Below are 23,372 nucleotides of genomic sequence, written 5' to 3'. Positions count from 1 at the left end.
AAGACGTACCATAGGCTTGCCCGTAGTGTACTACTCTACTCATTGAGCTCATTCAGTCAAGGATCAAGTAGGACTTTAACTGGTTGTAATATAGGTTTTGGGATGGGTAGGATACATTTGGATATAAGAGTGACTACACCTCCCTATGCACTTTAATACATAAACTTTGCCTTTCAAAAACCCACACTTATGTCAAACCATAACTCCACCTTCACATCAATATATATTAACTCCCTACTTCTTTAAGAACAATTACATCAAGAGTTACCACTTATCAATGAATATTTTTCACAACAATACAATTATTTTTTCCTTTCTTTTTCAATTTAAGTGGCTCTTACTTTTTCAAAATAGTACACCTTTCTCCTTATTTCATTAGTTCCACTCAAAAGTCAAACCACTACCCCACACTTCAACTTTTACAAAGTTCATAACAAATTCAAGTGCTCACGAGAGGTAAATAGTTCAAATAGATGGTCAATTCAAACAAATGGGTAAGGCTTGTAATGTGGTTGCCAAAGAAACAAGATTACAGGCTCAAAGAGGTTAACTACGATACATAAATATTCGGTGGATAACAGCATATATCATTGGCTCAACAAAGAAACGCCTATATCCCTTCTAAGACTGAATAAAACTACTATTTCGCTTTGCAAATACACAAGAAAAGTTCTAGATATCAAATTGCAATGCACAGAATAACAAAAGACCTCATACACACATGGCACGTAACTCACTCAGGATTGGACAATCAAGACACTCTAGTCAAAGCAGTTAAGCAAAGTTAAGATCATCCCATTTAAGGTACTTATACAAGAGTCAAAACCTGAGCCTAAGCGTCATAACTAAAGCACTCACTATTCTCAAGGCATAATAAAGTCAAGAGATATTGCCTTCAATTCAAATCACCGCACAAGGTTCCCTACTCCTAATAAAAGATAAAAACTAACTACACCCTGTTCAAACAAAACTCTTGGAAAAGAACCGTGGCACTAAGAAAAACCAAGGGGGAATTAATACACTACCTAACAAAAGAAAATCTTTTTGTCTTTTTCTTTCGACTTTAATCCCTCAAGAAACCTATCGAATGATATCCATCATCGGGAAAAATCGAAAACCTTTTATGGTTTTCTTAAAAAAATTTAAACTACTACAACTAACAACACTAACACATATACATACAACATACAACTATCCCCCACCCAACACTTTAAGTTGTGGCATGTCCCCAAGATACATAATTAAAAAGCATAAGGTAAAGAAAACTTTCCTGAACATCTAGTCGGGGTCTGAGTCGAAGTCGGGCTCCATTCCTCGCGCCCGAACTAATGCACACATCCATGCAGACAACTTCTTCTCAACCTTATTGGGGTACACCCCACACTTATATTTCTCACTCACTGCAGCCTTCACTTTTGAGCCCTTCACTTTCCACTCAACACTCGCAGATGGTTTTTCTTTTTGCACCCCCTTGTCTCAATCCATCTCGAAAGTCACAGTCTCCTCACCCACTCTAAGAATGGGTTTCCTCTCGTGTATATCCAATATTTCTCTACCCATTGCTAAGAATGGTCTTCCTAGGATGAGGGGGACCTCATTTATTTCCTCCATTTTCACCACTATAAAATCCACAGTAAATACGAACTTATCTACCCGAACTAACACATCTTCCACTATCCCCTCGGGTATTAAAGTAGTTTGATCTGCCAGTTGCAAAGATATTGGCACTGACCTTATCTCTCCAATCTCCTTCTCCAGTTTCCTGTAAATAGATAGAGGCATTAAGTTAATTTAGGCACCAGAATCACATAAAGATTTATCAAAATTAATAGAGCCTAAAGAGCAAGGTATAGTAAAACTCCTTGGGTCTCCACATCAAAATTAATAGGTTTGTTTTGCAATATCGTGTTGCAATGCTCTGTTAGCTTAACCACTAAGATCTCCTCGATTTTCCTCTTCTTTGTAAGGATCTCCTTCAAGAATTTGGCATAAGCAGGCATTTGTGAGAGCACTTCTGTGAATGGTAAGTTTACATGAACTTGTTTCAGCACATCTAGAAATCTCTCAAACTGCTTGTCCAGCTTTTCTCTGTTAAGAAGGCATATGCTCGCTGTCATCATGTTCCTCCCTTCTCGATTTTTCTTCCTTCTTCTTTTTCTCCGCTTTCATCGAGCCTTTCTTCTTTTTATCAATATCATTGTTCAGCTGCTCCTCTCTTCCTTTTTCAAGTTTCACATCATTTTGGATCGGGGTGGGATCTTACAATACTTTCCCACTTCTCAGAGTTACAGCATTCACTGTTTATTTAGGATTTCTCTCAGTATCATCGGGGAGAGTTCCTGAAGCCCTCTCAGAAAATATTGTTGCAATCTGCCCAACCTGTCTCTCCAGGTTCCGAAAACATGTGCCCAACTCTTTGATAGCTGCTCCATGAGCGTCCAGCCTCTCATCTGTCTTGAAAACGAAGGCCTTCATTAGATCCTTTAGACCAGGCTGAATGGGCTGTTGAGGCTGAAATTGCTGCCTCTGCTGATTTTGGTATGCTGGAGCTCCTTGTCCCTGTGGTCTAGAGTTATTTTTCTGCCAAGCATTCGCAGTACCTCCAGGTGAACTCCATGAAACACCGAGGTGCCTCTGACCCATTGCATTAAAATTGTAGTTCCCCACAGCATTTACTTCCTCAGTTGAGGCTTGACACTCATGAGTAGGGTGTCCTCTTCCACATATATCACAAGTTGTGTGAGGCTCATTTTGTATCGAGACTAAGGTCAGCTTCCTTATTTCTTTAGCCATATCATTAAGTTGTACCTGCACAGATGTATTAGCATAAACTTGGTGAACACCAGTTGATCTTCTTCTTTCAGCACTCTCAGAGGGCCACTGATTTGCATCTTTAGATAACTCATCAAGAATTGTAACTATCTTCTCTGGAGTCTTCTTCATCAAAGGGCCTCCAACTGCATTGCTCAATGTTCTACCCAAGGCCGATGTCAATCCTTCCCAAAAATCCTTGAGTTGCATCCAAAGTTCAATTCCGCTATGTTGACACTTTTTAACTATCTCCTTAAACCTCTCTGATGCTTCAAAAACAGTTTCAGTCTCTTTCTGGCAGAAGTTATGGATTTCACTTCTAATCTTTCTCGTCTTAGCCGAGGAGAAATATTTATTAAGGAATTTTCTGGTCATTTCCTCCCAAGTTTTGATCGATCCACTGGGCAAACTCCGAAGCCACTCCTTAGCATCATCTTTAAGTGAAAAGGGGAATGCCCTTAAATACACTGTATCTTGTGACACCTCATTGTATTGAAAGGTGTTCATAATCTCCTCGAAGTCCATTAGATGAGTGTTTGGATTTTCGTTTGGCTTCCCTCTGAAGACACATCAATTCTGAAGGGTTTAAAGCAACCCTTGCTTCAACTCGAATTGTTTACTGCAATTGGAGGTGGTCTAACACTTGATAAACCTTGATTGTAGACCGGTCTAGCATAATCGCCAAGTGGTCTCCCAGGCAAGGGTTGATGTTGATTAAGTCTGAGACCCCACTCTTCTTCATAGATATTTTGTGCATCTCTAATAGCTGCTTCCTCAGCATCCCATGCAGCTTTTTCTCATTGTTGGGCCGCCTCTCTTTCAGCCAAATCTACATTATCATCACTGTTTCAAGCCATAGTTTCATTGGCTGAGGATTGCCCAACCTTTTCTGAAGTCTCGGTAAAATTTCTTTCCTTCCTCAGTTGTGGCAGTTATTTTTCTATCTCTGGTTCGTATGGTAGTACTTCCTTCGCAGAAGTTCTAGTCATGCACCACTTTGAACCTGTAACTTGCGCACAGTCAAAGAACACCAAACGTAAAAAGAGAAAAATAAAATAAAAGAAAAAGAAAAATTCCTGAATTAGCACTATAAACTATTTCAAACACTATTGATTGCCAATCCCCAGCAATGGTACCAAAATTTGACGAGCTCGAAACACGCACCTAAATTATGCTCGCTAATCAAATATAGTATAGTATAACATTGTATCCACAGGGATTGAATTTAAACAGTATTATTGTAGTTTCTAGCTTGGTTGCTATCCAAGATGATCAACAATTGATATTTCTATAATTTCTAACTGCAATTAACTAAGAATCTAAAGCTATTGACTAATGACAATTGAAACAAAAGTAAGCAAGGAAGTTATTAGTGGGAGAAAATAGGGGTTGATAGGATAGGTGCAAGATAATTGTTTGGGATCTGACTCTAGATAATTCACTTCTAATGTTCAAGTGAGTCTCTCGAATTCTCTCAATTATTAGTTCAAACGTTAAGCAAAACTCCTCTCTCGATTAAGTCTTAACCTCATCATGCATCTCGGAAAGAGAGTCATCCTAGGCTCATCCGCTCGTCATGTACCATACCTCCTCCTGTAATATATAAAGTAAGTGGGACCCTGGAGAGGGGCCCCTGAGGGCTTAGTACACCGCGGCGGTACTCAATAAGTATCATAGACTCTCTCTAACTCAAGTTTCTGGGATAAGGCTTAACAAAAATAATGCAACTAGCATTCGATATAAAATGATAATAATTATATCAATTCATGCTCTTTATCATTTTAAATGAAAAGACTAGAAAAATATAAATCATGATACAAACTTTTAAAACATTTATATAAATCCATGATTCTAATAAAATCATACGAAACCATTTCAACTTCATTAAGTCATTGAAATCACTTTCGGCTCCTTAGGCCTAAACATAACAAAATTATCTCTTAGCTTTTTACCGAGAGTACTATACCGACACCGACATAATAAACAACTACTAGGTGATCGACCTAGCAATAAGTATTTGACCCTACTTGTCTGGGAAGCTTCCCGTAGTGCCGTACGAGTCGACTTAACCTCATTACTTTAAGTAATGATCATTTGCCCTCTCAATGAGGGACTTTATCCTACAAACCTCGGTTTATCCTTGGAATGTGTAGTTCCATGAAAACGAACTCAACATTCGAACCAATCTCGGTGGTCTCCACTAGTAACTCCCAAAACATTTGATATCTCTAAAATAGATTCATAGCATAGTAGCCTCAAAGGATCTATTTTCATCAAATCATAGCTTATGGCCAAACTAAACCATTTGAATAAAACAATCAACTATATGATCATTTTCATGTCAAAGCCTTTAGCAATTTAACATCCATCATTCAAAAATACGATGAGTGTTATCCATTAATCAAGTTTCAAAAGAAATATTTTTCTTAAATTACCTCTTTATCACTCAAATACTTTACATTCTTTCCAATACATAAGTTTAAATAAAAATTATAACATTTTCCTCAAGCATCATTTACCTTAAAATCTTTAAAAATAGAATTTCTCAATTGTAAAATAACTAGACATTCTTTATGAAACCAAACTCAAAATACATGGTGACATCCTTTCTCGCTTGTGCCCCACAAGTACTGATGCACATTTACAAACAAACTCATGTAATAACTCAAATATGATTTTGGAGAAAATCCCTCAAGAAGAGTAAGTTTTAATCAACTTACCTCAAGTCCAAGCTTCAAATAATAGTACGACGCTCCAATTCATTTAGAACTCTCAAATGTCGCCAACAAGCCAATATCTACATTAGACATCCCAAGACATCAAAACGTTTCCAAATATATATATGTCGATACCTATTTAAGGTTAACAAGTTGACTGTAAGTCTTCAACAAGCCTAATTCACCCAAACATATCCCTTTTATCCTTAATAGATTCCATCCTTGGCCTTTAATCCCCAATCTAGGTTATAGGATTCAATACTTAATCATTATTAAGATATTGAAGCAATATAATCACCAACCATCCTAACAAGATTCAAAAATTCACTATTCATCTTCTTCCCCATTCAAGAACCCTAACTCACAATACTCATTTCAAGGACTAACATAATTCTTCAACCAATTGGTACTTTCTACTTCACAATACATTCCAAATTCTTAATCCATAGTTGTATTTAAATATAGGGTAGAGAATTTACCTCTTGTATCTCAAACCCTAATGTGAACCCTTTTGAATGAATCTTGAAGATTAGAGGAATCCCTATGAATTTCAATCCATGTAGATATTAATACTACCATTAACTAGTGTTAATCCATTATAAGAATATCATAAAACTCACATTTGATGTGTATTTCGGTTGAGGATGCTCCACCTTCTCTCTATAACCCAAAACATAGCCAAAAATGTAATTTCTTTCTCTCTCCCCGACCTACTATTTATTAAAAAAAATGAGTTGTGTAGGCACATTGCGTACCCTACGCAGACTTGCGTAGCCTATGTAACAAAAGCCTCCCCCTCCTCCAGCATGCTGATTTTGCCTACGCAGCCTGCGTAGGCTACGCAAGAAGAATACGCAGGCTTGCTGGGTTTCCTTCCTCCCTATTTTCTCCACCATTCCAAGCTATGCCTTTATTCATGCAACTTAGTGACCTTCAACCCTCAAAATATTCATGTCCAAGTATTTTAATGATCTCGTTACCCTCGTGAGGGTTCGCAAGCACTTCAAGGTCTCGCAAAATATTCTCTTAAGCTCGAACTCGGCTTAATCTTGTTAAAAATATTTCTAGGGCTTTACAGAGCCCCACTTCATTTCGGGGTCGTGTATCTTAATAATAATAATAATAACCACATAGCCTAAATATGATTTTTAACATGAATCATGGCTCAATAAATCTAACAAGTAGGAAACGGATAAAATAAAACATGATAGTGACAGAGTCCAAAAGTCAATTGGGATCATAATTACCCCAGTGCACGCCCACAAGTCGGTCACCTAGCATGTGTGTCACCCCAACACATCACAAATAATATAGTTTTCAGGGATAAATACCCTCAATTCTAAGTTTAAAAATATTACTTACTTCAAAACACGCAAATCAATACTCCGAAAAGCCCTTCCCACGCGTATCGGCCTCCGAACAACTCGAATCTAGTCACAAACAACTTAATAACATCAAATAACACTGTAGGAAACAACTTCAAATAATAAAGCTTCGATCTTTATCAAACTCAAAAAGTCAACTGCGGCTCGCACCCCGAAACCTAGTCAAACTCACAAATTCCGAACACCCATTCAATTACAAGTTCAATCATACCAATTTCATCCAATTCCGACCTCGATTCGACCTTCAAATCCTCAATTTTCACTTTAGAAATTTTTTACTAAAAACCCCATTTCTACATTTTAATTCACCAAATAAATGATAAAAACTAAGATGGAATCACGAATAATGAACAAATCCGAGTAATAAATGCTTACCCCTATCCAAATTGTGAACATTCCGTCAAAAATCGCCCAAACCCGAGCTCTACAACTCAAAATATGATATAATAACTCTAACCCTCGAAATTGGTTTTTAGCAGTCTTCCCAAGTACTGTGCATCACGAACGCTGGACCCATGTCACGTTCGCGAAGACCAAAAATGATTTGTCCGGGAAAAGGCCTTCGCGTTCGCATCCTCCACCTCACGAACGCGATGAATCAAAAGTCCAAGCCTTCGCGAACGCGGCCTGGACCTCGCAAATGCATAGGCTAAATCCTTTTCAGCACCTGGCTGCTTCACGAACACAAAATCTCCATCGCAAATGCAAAGAAGGGCGACTGCCCAGCCCCCAACGCGAAGAAGGAAACTAGAACTGAGGCATCAGCAGTCAAAAAAGAAGGTGGAATGGTCTGTAGCCCATCCGAATCACACCCGAGGCCACCGAGACCCCGTCCAAATATACCAACAAGTCCTAAAAAATAATACGAACTCGCTCGAAGCCTCAAATCACATCAAACAACACCAAAATTACGAATCGCACATCGATTCAAGCCTAATGAACTTCCAACTTCTAAAACTAATGTTGAACCATATCAAATCAACTCCGAGTGACATGAAATTTTGCAGGCAAGTCCCAAATGACACAACGGACCTATTCCAACTCCCGGAACCAAAATTCGAACCCGATATCAACAAAGTCAACTCTTGGTCAAACCTCTCAACCTTTCAAACCTACAATTTTCCAAGTTTTGCCAAAAAGCCTCAAACCAACCTATGGACCTCCAAATCAATATCCGGACATACACCTAAGTCCAAAATCACCATAGAAAGCTATTGAAACCATCAAAACTCCACTCCGAAGTCATCTACAAAAAAGTCAAACTCCGATCAACTCTTCCAACTTAAGATTCCCACCTTGAGACTAAGTGTCCCGATTCATTCCGAATCTGCCCCAGAACCAAATCAACCACTCGGATAAGTCACATAACTATAAATGAAGAAGAAGAAATAAATAGGGGAACGGGGCTACAATACACAAAACGACCAGTCGGGTCGTTACATTCTCCTCCTATTAAACAAACGTTCGTCCTCGAACGGGTCTATGATCATACCTAGAGTCTCAAATAGGTGTGGATATGTACTCCGCATCTCCCTCTCGTCCTCCCAAGTAGCTACCTCGACTGGATGACCTCTCCAACGAACTTTCACTGATGTTATATTCTTCGACCTCAACTTTGGAACCTGCCGGTCCAAAATGGTCACCGGCTCCACATCATAAGTCAAATTCTCATCCAGTTAAACTGTGCTGAAATAAAAAATATGTGACAGATCACCATAATACTTTCGGAGCATAGAAACACGAAACACTATATGAATACCTGATAGACTAGGTGGCAATGCAAGTCTGTAAGCCACACCTCCCACTCTTTCAAGCACCTCAGAAAGGCCAATATACCGAGGGCTCGGCTTGCCCTTCTTCCCAAACCTCATCAAACCCTTCATGGGAGAAACTCTGAGCAACACCTTCTCACCCACCATATATGCAACATCACAAACCTTCCAATCAGCATAACTCTTCTGCCTAGACTGTTTTATGAAGCTGATCCTGAATCAACTTGACTTTCTCCAAGGCATCCCGAACCAAATCAGTGCCCAACAACCTATCTTCCCCCGGCTCAAACCAACTAACTAGAGAACCACACCACCTCCCATATAAGGCCTCATAAGGAGCCATTTAGAATACTCGATTCGTAGGTGTTGTTGTAGGCAAACTCTGCAAGCAGTAAGAACTGATCCCATAAACCCCGGAAGTCCATAACACAGGCGCGAAGCATATCCTCCAAGATCTGAATGGTGCACTCGGACTGCCCGCCCGTTTGGGGATGGAATGATATACTCAACTCAACCCATGTGCCCAACTCTCGTTGCACTGCTCTCCAAAACTACGATGTGAATTGCGTGCCTTAATCGAGATAACAGACACCGGCACACCATGAAGACGAACAATCTCACGGATATAGATTCCATGATTCCTTCTTCAATTTTGGAATTTGATTGAAGATTTTAAAAGAGAAATTTGGAGTTTTTTTTTCTAAACTTTCCTAAAGTGAATAATTGAGATTTGAACATTGATTCGGAGTCGGATTTGAGTGAAACTAATATGGTTGGACTCGTATTTGAATGGCCTATCAAAATTTGTGAGTTTTTTTGGTTTTGAGATATGGGCCCTGATTGACTTTTTGGGTTGACTTTGAGTTTTGATTAAAGATTCGACCTTTATCGTTTGGGTTGGTTTTCTTTCGCATTATTTGATGTTTTATAGTTTCTTTGGGCTAGTTTTGAGTCGTTCAGAGGTTAATTCACACGGGATGGCATTTCTAGAGTGTTGTTGGCTTGCTCGGTATTTGATTTGGCTTGTTTAAGGTAAGTAATATTTCTAGAGTGTTGTTGGCTTTTGTATGTGCAGTTGTTTCTCATTAATTTGTTCTACAAGTCACCTTAGCATAGTCTTGATCTCTTTCAGGTCCACATCCCCAGGTTCTTTGTTCCTATGAACTTCACAAGTAGAACCATCATAATAAAGGGTGGGGGAGGATAAGAAATATAAGTACAACCATGAAAGTGACCATCTTGACCACCACACATATCAAACACATTCCACAAATAAGATTGAGTTGGTGCACATAACTCGCTCCGGGAATATTTTGAGAATTTTGCCACAGGTGATTTCCTTCACAATATATATGAGGATCAATAGTAGAATTATCGACACCTAAACTCCCATAAGTCCAAGATGTCATGTTTCTCAAATCAACAGTTAGAATAAATAAAGTTTTAAAAAATAAAACAAAATAAAAGTTTAAACTTGAAAACTAGCAATAAGGGTGGCAAGTGGACCGGGCCCGGTCCTAAGTGGGCTTCGCGGGCCCGGTCCTAAGTGGGCCGGTCCTATGCGGTCCGGTCCTAAACGGTCCCGGGCTTCGCTGGCTTATTGCTGGAACCGGCTCGGGACCGGGACCACGAACTAACGGTCCCGGGTTAAGTGGGCCGGTCCCAGCCTAAGTAGGCCTAAACGGGCCTAAACGGGCCCAACAGAAACTTTCTATTTTTAATTTTTTTTATAGAAGTTAGAGAAAAAAATAGTAATAAAGATATATAAGCTATATTCGATTTATATACTATATATACATGTTAAAATATATATATACTATATTATATATACATAGTATACATCTTAAAATATACTATATATACATCTTAAGATATACTATATATACATATTATACTAGATATATATATATATATATATATATATATATATATATATACACACACTATACTATATATACATAGTATATAAGTCATATTTGATAGTATACATCTTAAGATATATATAATATATATAGTAAGATATATATATATATATTATAGTATAGTATAGTATATACTATATATATATAACTTAAGATGTATAAGCTATATTCGATATATTCGATATACATATATCTATATAAAAGCTTATATATATACTATACTATAATATATATATACATCTTACTATATATAAGCTATATTCGATTTATATACTATATATACATCTTAAGATATACTATATATATATATATATATATATATATATATGTATATCTACTATACTATACTATATATATCTAGTATATCTAGTATACTTAGTATATCTTAAGATGTATATATAGTATAGTATAGTATATATATAAGCTTATATATATATATATGTATATCGAATATAGCTTATATATCTTATGAGATGTATATATAGTATAGACTATAGTATAATATAAATATAAGCTTATATATGTATATATATATATATATATATATATATATATATATATATATATATGTATATATCGATATAGCTTATATATCTTAAGTTGTATATATAATATATATATACTATACTATACTATACTATACTATACTATACTATACTATACTATACTATACTATACTATACTATATATACATAGTATATAAGCCATATTCGATAGTATACATCTTAAGATATACTATATATACATGTATATCTACTATACTATACTATATATATCTAGTATATCTAGTATACTTAATATATCTTAAGATGTATATATAGTATAGTATAGTATATATATAAGCTTATATATATATGTATATCGAATATAGTTTATATATCTTATGAGATGTATATATAGTATAGCCTGTAGTATAGTATAAATATAAGCTTTTATTATATACTATATATATATATACTATACTATATTATACTATATGTATAGCTTAAGATATATAAAAAGACAAAAATATTGTAAAGAGATATTCAAATCAATGCGTTATATTTTTATTATAGCATTAAAAATCATGGCAATATCTTTCTTAGTCTTCCTCCCCCTATGGAATGAGCACAACAAGGTGCTAATACCACCATTGAGAAGAAAAAGAAACTAATCAAGATGTGCCAAAATACAAGTTACATATTAATTTACATGGTATCTCTTACAAATTTTATAAATCCTTCAAGGTCCGGAGGAATTTCCGTTGGTGGTGGCGAAAATGAAGCTTGGTCATCACCGCTTCCAGGCGAAGCATCATCCTCCGCAAGTTCAGCTAGCATTTCTTCGTAAGCTTCGTCTACCTCTGGTTGTGATTCAACAAGTCCAAAATTTCTTCTTTCCGAACGGATCCAATCTCTAAAAAGTACTGATTTTTCCAAGCTCTCCCTCATAGACACTCTATAATCACCGAGTTGAAGTCTTGCTTGACTGAAAGCGCTCTCTGATGCCACTGTTGAAGCTTGAATTGTTAAAATATCTCGGGCCATCCTTGAAAGAATCGGAAAGTATTTTTCTTTGTCCTTCCACCATTCCAAAATATTAAAGGAGCCGTCGGGATTCACTTCCTCAATTCCCTGTGAAAAATAAACTTCAAGCTCATTTAGTTGTGAAAAATCACTAGTACTAGAACCTTGAGAACCCCTGAACCCTGCCCAAGCACTAAGTGCTCTTACTCTCGCAGTTTTTTTAGATGATTGAGAACTAGAAGAAGAAGGAGTTGGAACATTTGGTCTAGCATGATCTAATGCAACTTGATAAGCATTATAAATAGTTTGAACATTTATTTTAATTGAGGCTATTGCGTTCGAAAGTTTAGACAACTCCTCATCTTCAAGTGTTAAACCATTATAAATAGTTTCATACCAAAATTGAGGACCTCCTAATTTCATAGTAGGATTTAATAATGCAGCAATACCATAAATAGGGGGAATAGGGAAAAAATATTTTTTAAACTTTTTTCTCATGGAATCAATAGCAAGTTGATAAATTTTCCCACTCTCTGAAAAATGATCAAACAAATTTGCAAGTTCTGCAATATAAACTAAACAGTTAGAAATAGTAGGATAATATTACCCAGAAAATTCATTTGTAGCAGTATGGAATTTTTTAAAAAAAATCTACAAGCATTTTAACATTAGCCCAATCCGCATTTGTAAGGTGCTCATCATCATCACTTACATGAGCATTAAACGTTGAGTTTATGGGGTTTCTATATTCATATGCAATACCTAAACTTTTATACATGTAATTTCATCTAGTTGGACAAGGTTTAGGAACCTTTCTTTCTCTTAGGCCAAATTCATTGCATCTTTTAAAATATTCTCTAAGTCTACTTCTACGGTTTGAATAAAAAAGCCAATTAAGAGTTATTTTAACCTTTTCAATTTCAACATTTAAAATTCTCATACCATCACCCACAATTAAATGGTAAATATGATAAATACATCTAACATGAAAAATGTTACTAAATACAGGACTTAGTGTAGTGGTAAGCAAGGCTACAGCATTTGTGTTACTAGTAGCATTATCCATTGAAACTGACATTATTTTATCACTAATGCAAAAATATCTACAAATATCCGCAATCGTGCTAGAAATAAACTGCCCTGTGTGACGTGAATTAATTATTCTATAAGCAATAATGCGCTTTTGCATTATCCAATGCTCATCAATCCAATGACTGGTAACAGTAAGGTAATCACAGTCATTACCACTTCTACCAATATCAGTTGTAATAGCAAGACGACAATTTATATGAGTAAATAAATAGCGCAAATATTTTTCATATTCATGTTTATATTTATAAATATCACTCTTTACGGTTGTGCGAGGAAAACCTTTATAAGTAGGATTATAAACTTTTCTAATATAATGCATAAAGTGGGGGTTAGAAGAAAAACTATAGGGTAAGCACATAACAGTAACCATTTTTGCCAATTCCTCCCAATCTTTTTTTGGATCATAATATAAAATACCACCGGTAACAGTGTTAATTCCCGGTTGAAATTGATTTGACCCGGTACTAAGGTCAGCCTGACTAGGTGCACTTGTCCCCTCAGCCAAAGCTTTCATACGAAAATATCTAGCTTTATCTTGAGGGTGTAGCAATATGTGTCTAGTCAAACTTCTCCCCCCCCCCCGACTTCCAACATATTGAAAAACTAACTCTTTGCCACAAGTTTTACACTTAGCCCTATTTTTTTCTCTTAGTTGAGTAAAAAATTACCAAACAAGAGATGTTTCTGCCCGTTTAGAAGGTTGTCTAGAAAAAGTAGGGGCACTAATAGGAGGGTCAGACGGGGGATCATCTGGATTATTATTAGTTGGGTTAACTTCAGGAGCAGGACTAGTGGGTGTATCGTCATCCGGTTGCGTTTCATCAAAATCTATTTCTTCATCGTCATTTTCATCAATAGTTGGATTACCATAAAGAGCATTCATATATTCATGGTTTAATTGTTCACCGGGTGCAATATTATGGCAAAATTGGCTCTCGGTAAATTATAATAAACTATTATCGCTATCAAGAATAGGAGGTATAGGACGGGTAACAGGTTTGGGTCGGGGAGCCGGGGGAAGTGGAGGAGGAACAGATTGGCCACTAGATTCACCAATCTTCAATTTTTTCTTATTTTTACTAAACATATTTTTTAAGGAATAAGCCATCTTAATTAATCAAGCAAAGTAAATAAAACAAACAAAATTATAATATTAAAACTTAAGAGTTGGAACGAGTTTACCGAATTGACGAACAACTTGTTGGAAATTGATTATCATTGAAGACTTCAATTCACCAACTTCACAATTGTTTCACAAATTGTAACAATAAAGTAAGCAATAGTAGCAATTATAGAAGTAAATTAGAGAGAGATTGTGATAGATTGATAATTTTGTAAGAAAAAATGAAATAATGATGGGTATTTATAGTTGAAAATAGGGAAAAAGTGTAATTATAAAAAGTTTGGGATTAAAACAAAGTTTGGGGGGGGGGGGGAGGGTTAAATGGCTATTTTATAAATAGCCAACGGCTATTTTTGACAGCACAACGGCTATTTTTTTTTTTTTTAAAATAACCGTTGGGACCGTTTGGCCCGCTAAGGGACCGAGCCGGGCCCGGGCCCTGGCGGGCCAAATGGTCCCGGGCCTGACGGGCACAAATCATAGGACCGGCCCACAAGACCGGACCAGGCCCGCTAAAACCGGACCAAACGGTCCTGGCCTGTTTAGCTGTTTGGCCCGTCTGGCCCGTGGTCCCGGGCCGGTCCTGGGCCTGGACCGGCCCACTTGCCAGCCTTACCTAGCAATATACACAGCTACAACTATACCGTTAGTTCCCCGGCAATGGCGCCAAAATTTGATCACGCCCAACTCTAGTCCTAAAAAGGATAAGTTGTCGCTGCAAATATAATCCGGTTTAAAAGTCCGGAATCGAATCCCACAGAGAACTAAGGTTTAGCTACAACTGTTCAATATCACTCAGAAGTCAAGCTCGAATAATTTCTAAGTTATAAATATTAAGATTCTTATGTCTTACTAATTAACTAACAAATTAAAGTAGTAAATTAATAAATAGGGATACTAAGGGTTGGAGACAAAATTGAAAAAGTCTAGAGTTATGATTTTTCCAATTGTCGGAATCATTCCCGCTACTTCTTCTACAATCTCGCCTATGTATTCTCTACTGATCATGAGCATTCGACTTATCATAATTCTCTCTCGAGCAACTATAATAATTTACAAGTTGTATTCTCTCGAATTACGTAACTCGCACTTTTTCACCGCTCACTATGATCACGTCAAAGCTTCGTTATCTCTAATCCCGCTTTTAAACCCTCCGTATTGATTTCTCACACACCCTCCGTATTAATTCATAAGAGTGATTTTGTTCAACAACTACCAAAATATGCACCCTTTCTCAAGCAATACACACTAAATAGGCACAGTCAATCGATGGCCATTCAATCAACTGAAATAAGCATGTAGTTAAACAAGTAGAGAAATCCAAAGGCTAGATCATATTAAACGTAATTAAAAGTCATCCTCCAAGAGGTTACATCGAACCCGAGATGCGAAAGTTTAGCTACTCATAACCATACTAACAATCATGATAATAACTGAAAGCATTAAAATACAGATTAAGAAAAAACATAAGAGAAAACTCTTGTGATTCGTTGCTTTCATGTGTTTCGTTGCCTTTTTCCTCTCAAATCATGTCCTACCCTAATCATCTTTCCCCTAAAAACTAAGTTTAGGAGGTATTTATAAGGTAGGGTTGAGATCTGCACATCCAAACATAATGAAGAAATAAAAGTGGCTCGGATAAGCATCGTCGGCATGGGGCATTGTCAGAGGCGCCAACATTACCCCGCGAGGCACTGTTAGAGGCACAACCATTTCCCTACGAGGCACTGTCAGAGGCGCCAATGACAGTGCCCTGGACAAAGCCTTGCACTGCCTATGGTCATGACTTTTCATTGCCTTGCACGTCTTCTTTTATTTCTCCATTTGGTAGCATTGAGGTACCATTTCGTGCAACTTTTCTCCACTTCATGTTCCTACACGTAAAATAAATTCAAGTAAGCTCAATTGTTGCACAAATTAGCATCCAAACAACAAATAAGTAAGGTGAATAACATCAAAATATATGGAATTATAGCACGACATCAACACCCCACACTTAAATGTTGCTCGCCCTCGAGTCAACTAACTACAAACTTCCTTTTCAACTACACCAAAAGCCACACATTCATAACACACTACACCTATGACCATGGTTGATAGCAACAATTGAGCTCTAGCATATGTGGTCAGAATACACTTCCCGTACTTATGCCCAATTTCAAAATATCCAACATAAGAACAACATGATTATAACCATCCTAGCCTTGGAAACTAACTCAATGTCACAATGCACTCGAGGCTTGAATACTTAATCTAACAGAGACGTCTAAAAATGTTACCTATCTTTTGTGAAACCATGTGTCTCACAACAAAACAAAAAAGTAAGCATTCCACACATCCAAATCACATGATCGAATATATTTTAAGGACTCACACATATGAAGAAAATCACTCACTCTCTCAAAGAAGTCACAAGCACGCAAAAGGTACCATAGGCTTGCCCATTCTGTAAACCTCTACTAATGTAGGCATGTTCACTCCAAAATAAACTAGGACTTTGTTATGGTTGTAATGTGGACTAAGAGACGGGTATGAAATATTTAGGATATAGTGGCTAACCCTCTGAAGCACTTTAACACATCACGTATTTAACTTTTAGCGCACAATTCCTTCAATGATCACAAGATAGCTCACCCCGGAATATTTTTCCTTCTTTTTTACGCACTACTTCATATCACATCCACTAGAAAAAATAAGAAACCTTCATTTATTCATTTTTTCTTTTTGTATTTTTGCCTTGCCGCTAATGGTTTTTTATTTACAGCACAAGTACATATTTTTTCCTTCTATTGGTTCCACTCAAAAGCTATCCCAAGTATCCTCATTACTCTTTCTAGCGATCTCTTTACAATTCAAGTTCTTTAAGAGGTCTAAGGATCAAAATATTTCAAATAAGAATAAACGGGGATAGGCTTGTAATGCGGGTGCCAAAAGAACGGCTTATAGGCTCAAAAGGGTAACTAGGGATGATTTTATTTGTGATAGGCGACAAAACTCAAAAAGATCAAAGAAATCCTAACATCACTTTTCAAACCGAGCAACACCTAGGATTTCAATTCAATTCACATTCCGGGCAATTTCTACAATTGCAATAACATGGACTATGCAAAAAACTCACTTCGAACATGGCACATGACTCCCTAAGGACGGTTTCATTCGGACTCTCAATCAAACAAGTATTCACAAAGCCAAGAGATATATTAAGCATAAAGCAAAAAGTGAACACAAGTCAAGCAAACGATACATAAGAGTCATAACACATGCTATTCATTTTTACCAAGGCATCATCATATATTAAAAATCAAGGGAAGGTGAAACACATGCCAGAACCTAAGTATGCAACCGTAAAACAAGTCAAAAGGTGCGAAGCATGTCATTTCTTCTCCTTTATTTCCTAAGTACTACTCTAAAAATAAAATAAAAACTACTAATACTACCCGGTTCAAGTTACACCCCATGGAAAATAACCGAGGCACGACCCAAAATCCTAACATGTCGTGATGGCACCTATCGTGGTACTAGGCAAGCCGACATTACGGAATAATCCCAGCCCTTTTAACAAAAGTTGAATTAAAGCATTCTAAATAACAAAGATTCTCATAAACAAGGATAGAAACCCAAAACTCAACGCGGAATTCCCAACTATCGGGGTGCCATAGAGTACATGAGCATCTATACATCACAAGTCTGGAAAACAAAACATGGTCTATAATAGTTTGAGACTAAATACAATAAACAAGAAGATAGAGAAGGAGAGACAAGGTCTACGAAACACCGGCAGCTACCTCGAAATCACCGAAAAATCAACTGCGCGAAGAAAATCAACACCCACTATGTCCGGGAACACCTGGATCTGCACACGAAGTGCAGGGTGTAGTATGAGTACAACCAACTCAGTAAGTAACAGTACTAAATAAAGAACTGAAAGTAGTGACGAGCTTCACAGCTAAGTCCACTTACAGTAATTTACAACATAAGAAGGTAGGCATGCTTTCAAGTTCAACCAATAAGGGACAAACAGTAATCTCATATCAAGTTCAACTGAAACAGAAGATAATATCGTTCATAATTTTCCAAAAACAGTGATATATGACAGCTGAAGTGCAACAACAATGAAATAAATGCATCATCTCAGAGCAACAGTCACTCAGTCCTTACATTCACTCAGCAGTCGGCACTCACACTCAGTAGGTACCTGCGCTCACTGGGGGTGTGTACAGACTCCGGAGGGGTTCCTTCAGCCCAAGCGCTATAATCTGCACAAATAACTCATGTGCTAGTATAATAACTGAATCCGCACTGACAACTCACATGCTGCAGGGACAACTCACCCGCTATAGTATCAATATCTCACAATCAGGCCATCGGCCTCACTGAGTCATAAATCTCTTCAGTCTCTCGGACTCTCAGAAATCATGAAAATCAGCCCCAACAGAAATGATATAATGCATCAATAATGAACAATTGAGACTGAGATGTAATATGCAAGTAAAACTGTGACTGAGTACAAAACAACAATTTAGCAGATAATTCAACATGTATACGACCTCTGTGGGTCCCTACAGTGTTAACACATGGTGTAAACATGATATGTAGTTCGATTTCTCTAATACGTGGAAAATGTACGGATAACAACATATTATTCAACTACACAGTTCCATGGAATTTACCAAGACATCATTCCTACGGTACACGCCCACACACCCGTCACCTAGCATGTGCGTCACCTCAAAATCAATCAATCACATAACACATAATCCGGGGTTTCATACCCTCATAACCAAATTTAGGACTGTTACTTACCTCAAACCGTGTAATTCTTTATTCTGCTATGCATTTGCCTCGCGAATCAGCCTCCCAACGCCTCGAATATAGTCACAATTAATTCGATTCAGTCAATACAAATTATAGGAATTAATTCCATATGATAATACTAATTTTCCAATAAAATACGAAATACCACTCAAAAATTGACAGTGGGGCCCACGTCTCAGAATCCGAAAAACTCACAAAATCTGATAACCCATTAATTTACTAGTCCAACCATACTAGTTTCACTCAAATCTGACTCCCAATCGACATTCAAATCCCAAAAATTTATTTTATGAAATTTCTACAATTTTCCCCAAATTTTCATCTCAAAATATTAATTAAATGATGAAAGCCATGTTATATTCATGTATATTAACAAAATCCGAGTTAGAATCACTTACCCCGATGAATTTCTTGAAAATCCCACGAAACATCGTCACAAACCGAGCTCCCAAAGTCCAAATATGAAATAATACTCTAACCCTCGTTCATATAGTACAAAAATCTGATCCTCTATTTTGCTTACTGCAAAACTTTTGTGCGGTCCGCACATTTCGCATTCTGCGGTCGCAGTTCAGCAGTGACTGCACTACCAGACTTCAGTAAATTGACCATAACTTTCTGTATAAATATTCAAATGATGATTGGTTTATTTTTATGAAAACTAGACTCAAGGGACTACAACTTTCGTTTTTGTATTATCTCCAAATTCCTTGTAGATTAAAAGATATAAGCTTCTGAAGTCAGACCATCGAACCTGCAGATTCTCCTTTCTACGGCCGCAAGAGGTTTCCTATGGTCCGCAATTCACCATTGCGGTCCGCACATGAGGCTTTGCCTCAGCACTCCAAAATGTGACATCATTAGAGTGCCGAAATACCCAAACTCGTTCAAAACTCACCCGAAACATACCCGAGGCCCCCGGGACCTCAACCAAATACACCAACAAGTCCTAAAACATCATACGAACTTAGTCGAAGCCTCAAATCATATCAAACAACGCTAAAACACGAAGCATACCCCAATTAAAGCCTAATGAAAACTAACAATTTCCAACTTCTACATTCAAAGCCAAAACCTATCAAATCAAGTCCGATTGACCTCAAATTTTGCACACAAGTCATAAATGACATAACGGACTCATGAAAATTTCAGAACTGGATTTCGACCCCGATATCAAAAAGTCAACTCCCCGGTCAAACTTCCAACTTAAATTTCGTATTTTTGCCATTTCAAGCCTAATTTAACTACGGACTTCCAAATAATTTTTCGGACACACTCCTAAGTCCAAAATCACCATATGGAGCTATTGAAATCATCAAAACTCTATTCCGAGGTCATTTACATATAAGTCAACATCCGGTCAACCTTTTCAACTTAAGAATGTTCTTGAGACTAAGTGTCTCAATTCATTCCGAAACCTGACCGAACCCGAACCAATTACCCCAGAAAGTTACATAACACTTGTAAATCACAAATTGAGCAGTAAATGGGGGAACAAGGTTGTAATACTCAAAATGATAGGTCAGGTCGTTACATTCTCCCCCTCTTAAACAAACGTTCGTCCTCGAACAGGTTTAGAATCCTACCTAGAGTCTCAAATAGGGTGGATATTTGCTCTGCATCTGCTGCTCAATACTCATGTAGCTTCTCTGACTGGCTGGCCTTTCCACTGTACTTTCACTAAAGCTATGTTCTTTAATCTCAACTTTCAAACCTGTCGGTCTAAAATGGCCTCCGGCTCTACATCATAAGTCAAATTACCATCCAACTACACTGTGCTAAAATCCAAAACATAAGACGAATCTCCGACATACTTCCGGAGCATAAATACATAAAACACTAGATGAACACCCGATAGATTAGGTGGCAATGCAAGTTTATAAGCCACCTCTCCAATCTTCTTAAGTATTTTAAAAGGCCCAATATACCTAGGACTCAACTTGCCTTTCTTCCCAAACCTCATAACACCCTTCATAGGTGAAACTCGGAGTATTACCTTCTCTCCTACCATGTAAGCAACATCGCGAACCTTCCGGTCGGCATAACTCTTCTGTCTAGACTGCACTGTGCGAAGTCGATCCTGAATTAATTTAACCTTCTCCAAAGCATCTTGAACCAAATCAATACCCAATTGTCTAGCCTCACCCGGCTCAAACCAACCGACCAGAGACCGACATCGTCTCCCATATAAAGCCTCATACAGAGCCATCTGAATGCTCGATTGATAGCTGTTATTGTAGGCAAACTCTACAAGTGGAAGAAACGGATCCCAAGAACCTCCAAAATCTATAACACAAGCGCATAGCATATCTTCCAATATCTGAATAGTGCACTCAGACTGTCCGTCCGTCTAAAGGTGAAATGTTGTATTTAGCTGAACCTGTGTACCTAACTCTCGCTGTACTGCTCTACAAAACTGTGATGTAAACTGCGTGCCCCGATCTGAAATGATGGACACTGGCACACCATGTAGGCGAACAATCTCGCGGATATAAATCTCAGCCAACCGCTCTGAGGAATAAGTAGTACCAACTGGAATAAAATGTGCGACTTGGTCAATCGATCTACAATCACCCAAATAGCATCAAACTTCCTCAAAGTCCATGGGAGTCCAACTACAAAGTTCATGGTAATACGCTCCCATTTCCATTTCGGAATTTCAAGTTTCTGAAGTAATCCACCCGGTCTCTGATGCTCGTACTTCACCTATTGACAATTTAGACACCGAGCTACAAACTCAACTATATCTTTCTTCATTTTTCTCCACCAATAGTGCTGCCTCGAGTCCTGGTACATCTTAGTGGCACCCAGATGAATGGAATACCGCGAACTATAGGCTTCTTCAAGAATCAATTCACACATCCCATCTACATTTGGCACACAAATACAACCATGCATCCTCAACATCCTATCATCTCCAATAGTAACATCTTTGGCATCATCATGCTGAACTGTGTGCTTCAGGACAAGCAAATGGGGATCATCATACTAGCGCTCTCTGTTGCGATCATATAAAGAAGAACGAGAAACCACATAAGCTAGAACCAGACTGGGCTTCGAAACATCTAATCTCACGAACTAGTTGGCCAATGTATGAACATCAACTATAAGAGGCCTTTCACCAACAGGAATGAATGCAAGGCTACCCATACTCACCGCCTTACTACTCAAGGCGTCGGCCACCACATTGGCCTTCCCAGGATGATACAGAATAGTGATTTGGAGTTTTCTCGGCCACCACATCTTTTTCGGATCCACCTTAATTCCTTCACTGGACACTATGTGTCCCAAGAATGCCACCTAACTAAGCCAGAACTCACACTTAGAGAATTTGGCATAAACTCTCTCCTCTCTCAGCCTCTGTAATACAATACCCAAGTATTGTGCATGCTCCTCCTAGCTATGTGAGTACACCAGGATATCATCAATAAATACTACGGAAAATGAATCAAGATATGGCTGGAATACACTATTCATCAAGTGCATAAATGTTGTTGGGGTGTTGGTCATCCCAAAAGACATCACGAGAAATTCATAGTGACCATAACGGGTTCTGAATGCCGTCTTTAGAATATCCGAGTCCTGAATTTTTAACTTGTGATACCCAGATCTCAAATCGATTTTGGAGAATACCCTCGCTCCCTGAAGCTGGTCAAATAAATTATCAATACGCGGCAAAGGATACTTATTCTTGATTGTAACTTTGTTCAACTGCATGTAGTTGATACACATCCGCATAGTACTATCTTTCTTTTTCATGAATAGAATTGGTGCACCCCAAGGTTACACATTAGGCCTAATAAATCCCATATCAAGGAGTTCCTGAAGCTGCTCTTTCAATTCTTTCAACTCTGCCGGTGCCATATGATATGGAGGAATAGAAATGGGCTGAGTGCCTGGCACCAAGTCAATACCGAAATCAATATCCCTATCGGGTGGCATACCAGGCAGGTCTGCAGGAAATACATCCGGAAAGTCTCGCACTACCGGTACTGAATCAATAGTAGGAGTATTGGTATCAACATCTCTCACAAAGGCCAAATAGGACAAACACCCCTTCCTAACCATACGCCGGGCCTTCAAATAAGAAATTACCCTGTTGGGAATATAATCTAGAGAACCTCTTCATTCGACCTTTGGCTACCCCGGCATCGCCAACATCATGGTTTTTGTGTGACAGTCCAGAATAGCATGACATGGAGACAACCAATCCATAACCCAAGACTACAT

At 37.8% G+C, this 23,372-nt stretch overlaps 1 protein-coding gene and 1 non-coding gene across 2 annotated transcripts; one reads left to right on the top strand and one right to left on the bottom strand.

Annotated features, from left to right (window-relative positions):
* Positions 1 to 1,476: 1,476 nt before the first annotated feature.
* Positions 1,477 to 1,782, bottom strand: LOC138892742 (uncharacterized). The gene has a single exon (XM_070176478.1). The coding sequence runs from the start codon at positions 1,780 to 1,782 to the stop codon at positions 1,477 to 1,479; it is 306 nt and encodes a 101-aa protein (XP_070032579.1).
* Positions 1,783 to 3,031: 1,249 nt separating this feature from the next.
* LOC117275859 (small nucleolar RNA R71) lies at positions 3,032 to 3,138 on the top strand. Its single transcript, XR_004506085.1, has one exon. It is a non-coding gene; the product is annotated as a small nucleolar RNA R71 (small nucleolar RNA).
* The last annotated feature ends 20,234 nt before the right edge of the window (positions 3,139 to 23,372 follow it).

Source organism: Nicotiana tomentosiformis, chromosome 5 (genome assembly GCF_000390325.3).
Source record: "Nicotiana tomentosiformis chromosome 5, ASM39032v3, whole genome shotgun sequence".
Classification (NCBI taxonomy): Eukaryota; Viridiplantae; Streptophyta; class Magnoliopsida; order Solanales; family Solanaceae; genus Nicotiana; species Nicotiana tomentosiformis.
Note: the sequence above shows the minus strand (reverse complement) of the source record. Positions and strands in the feature narration are given on the sequence as shown.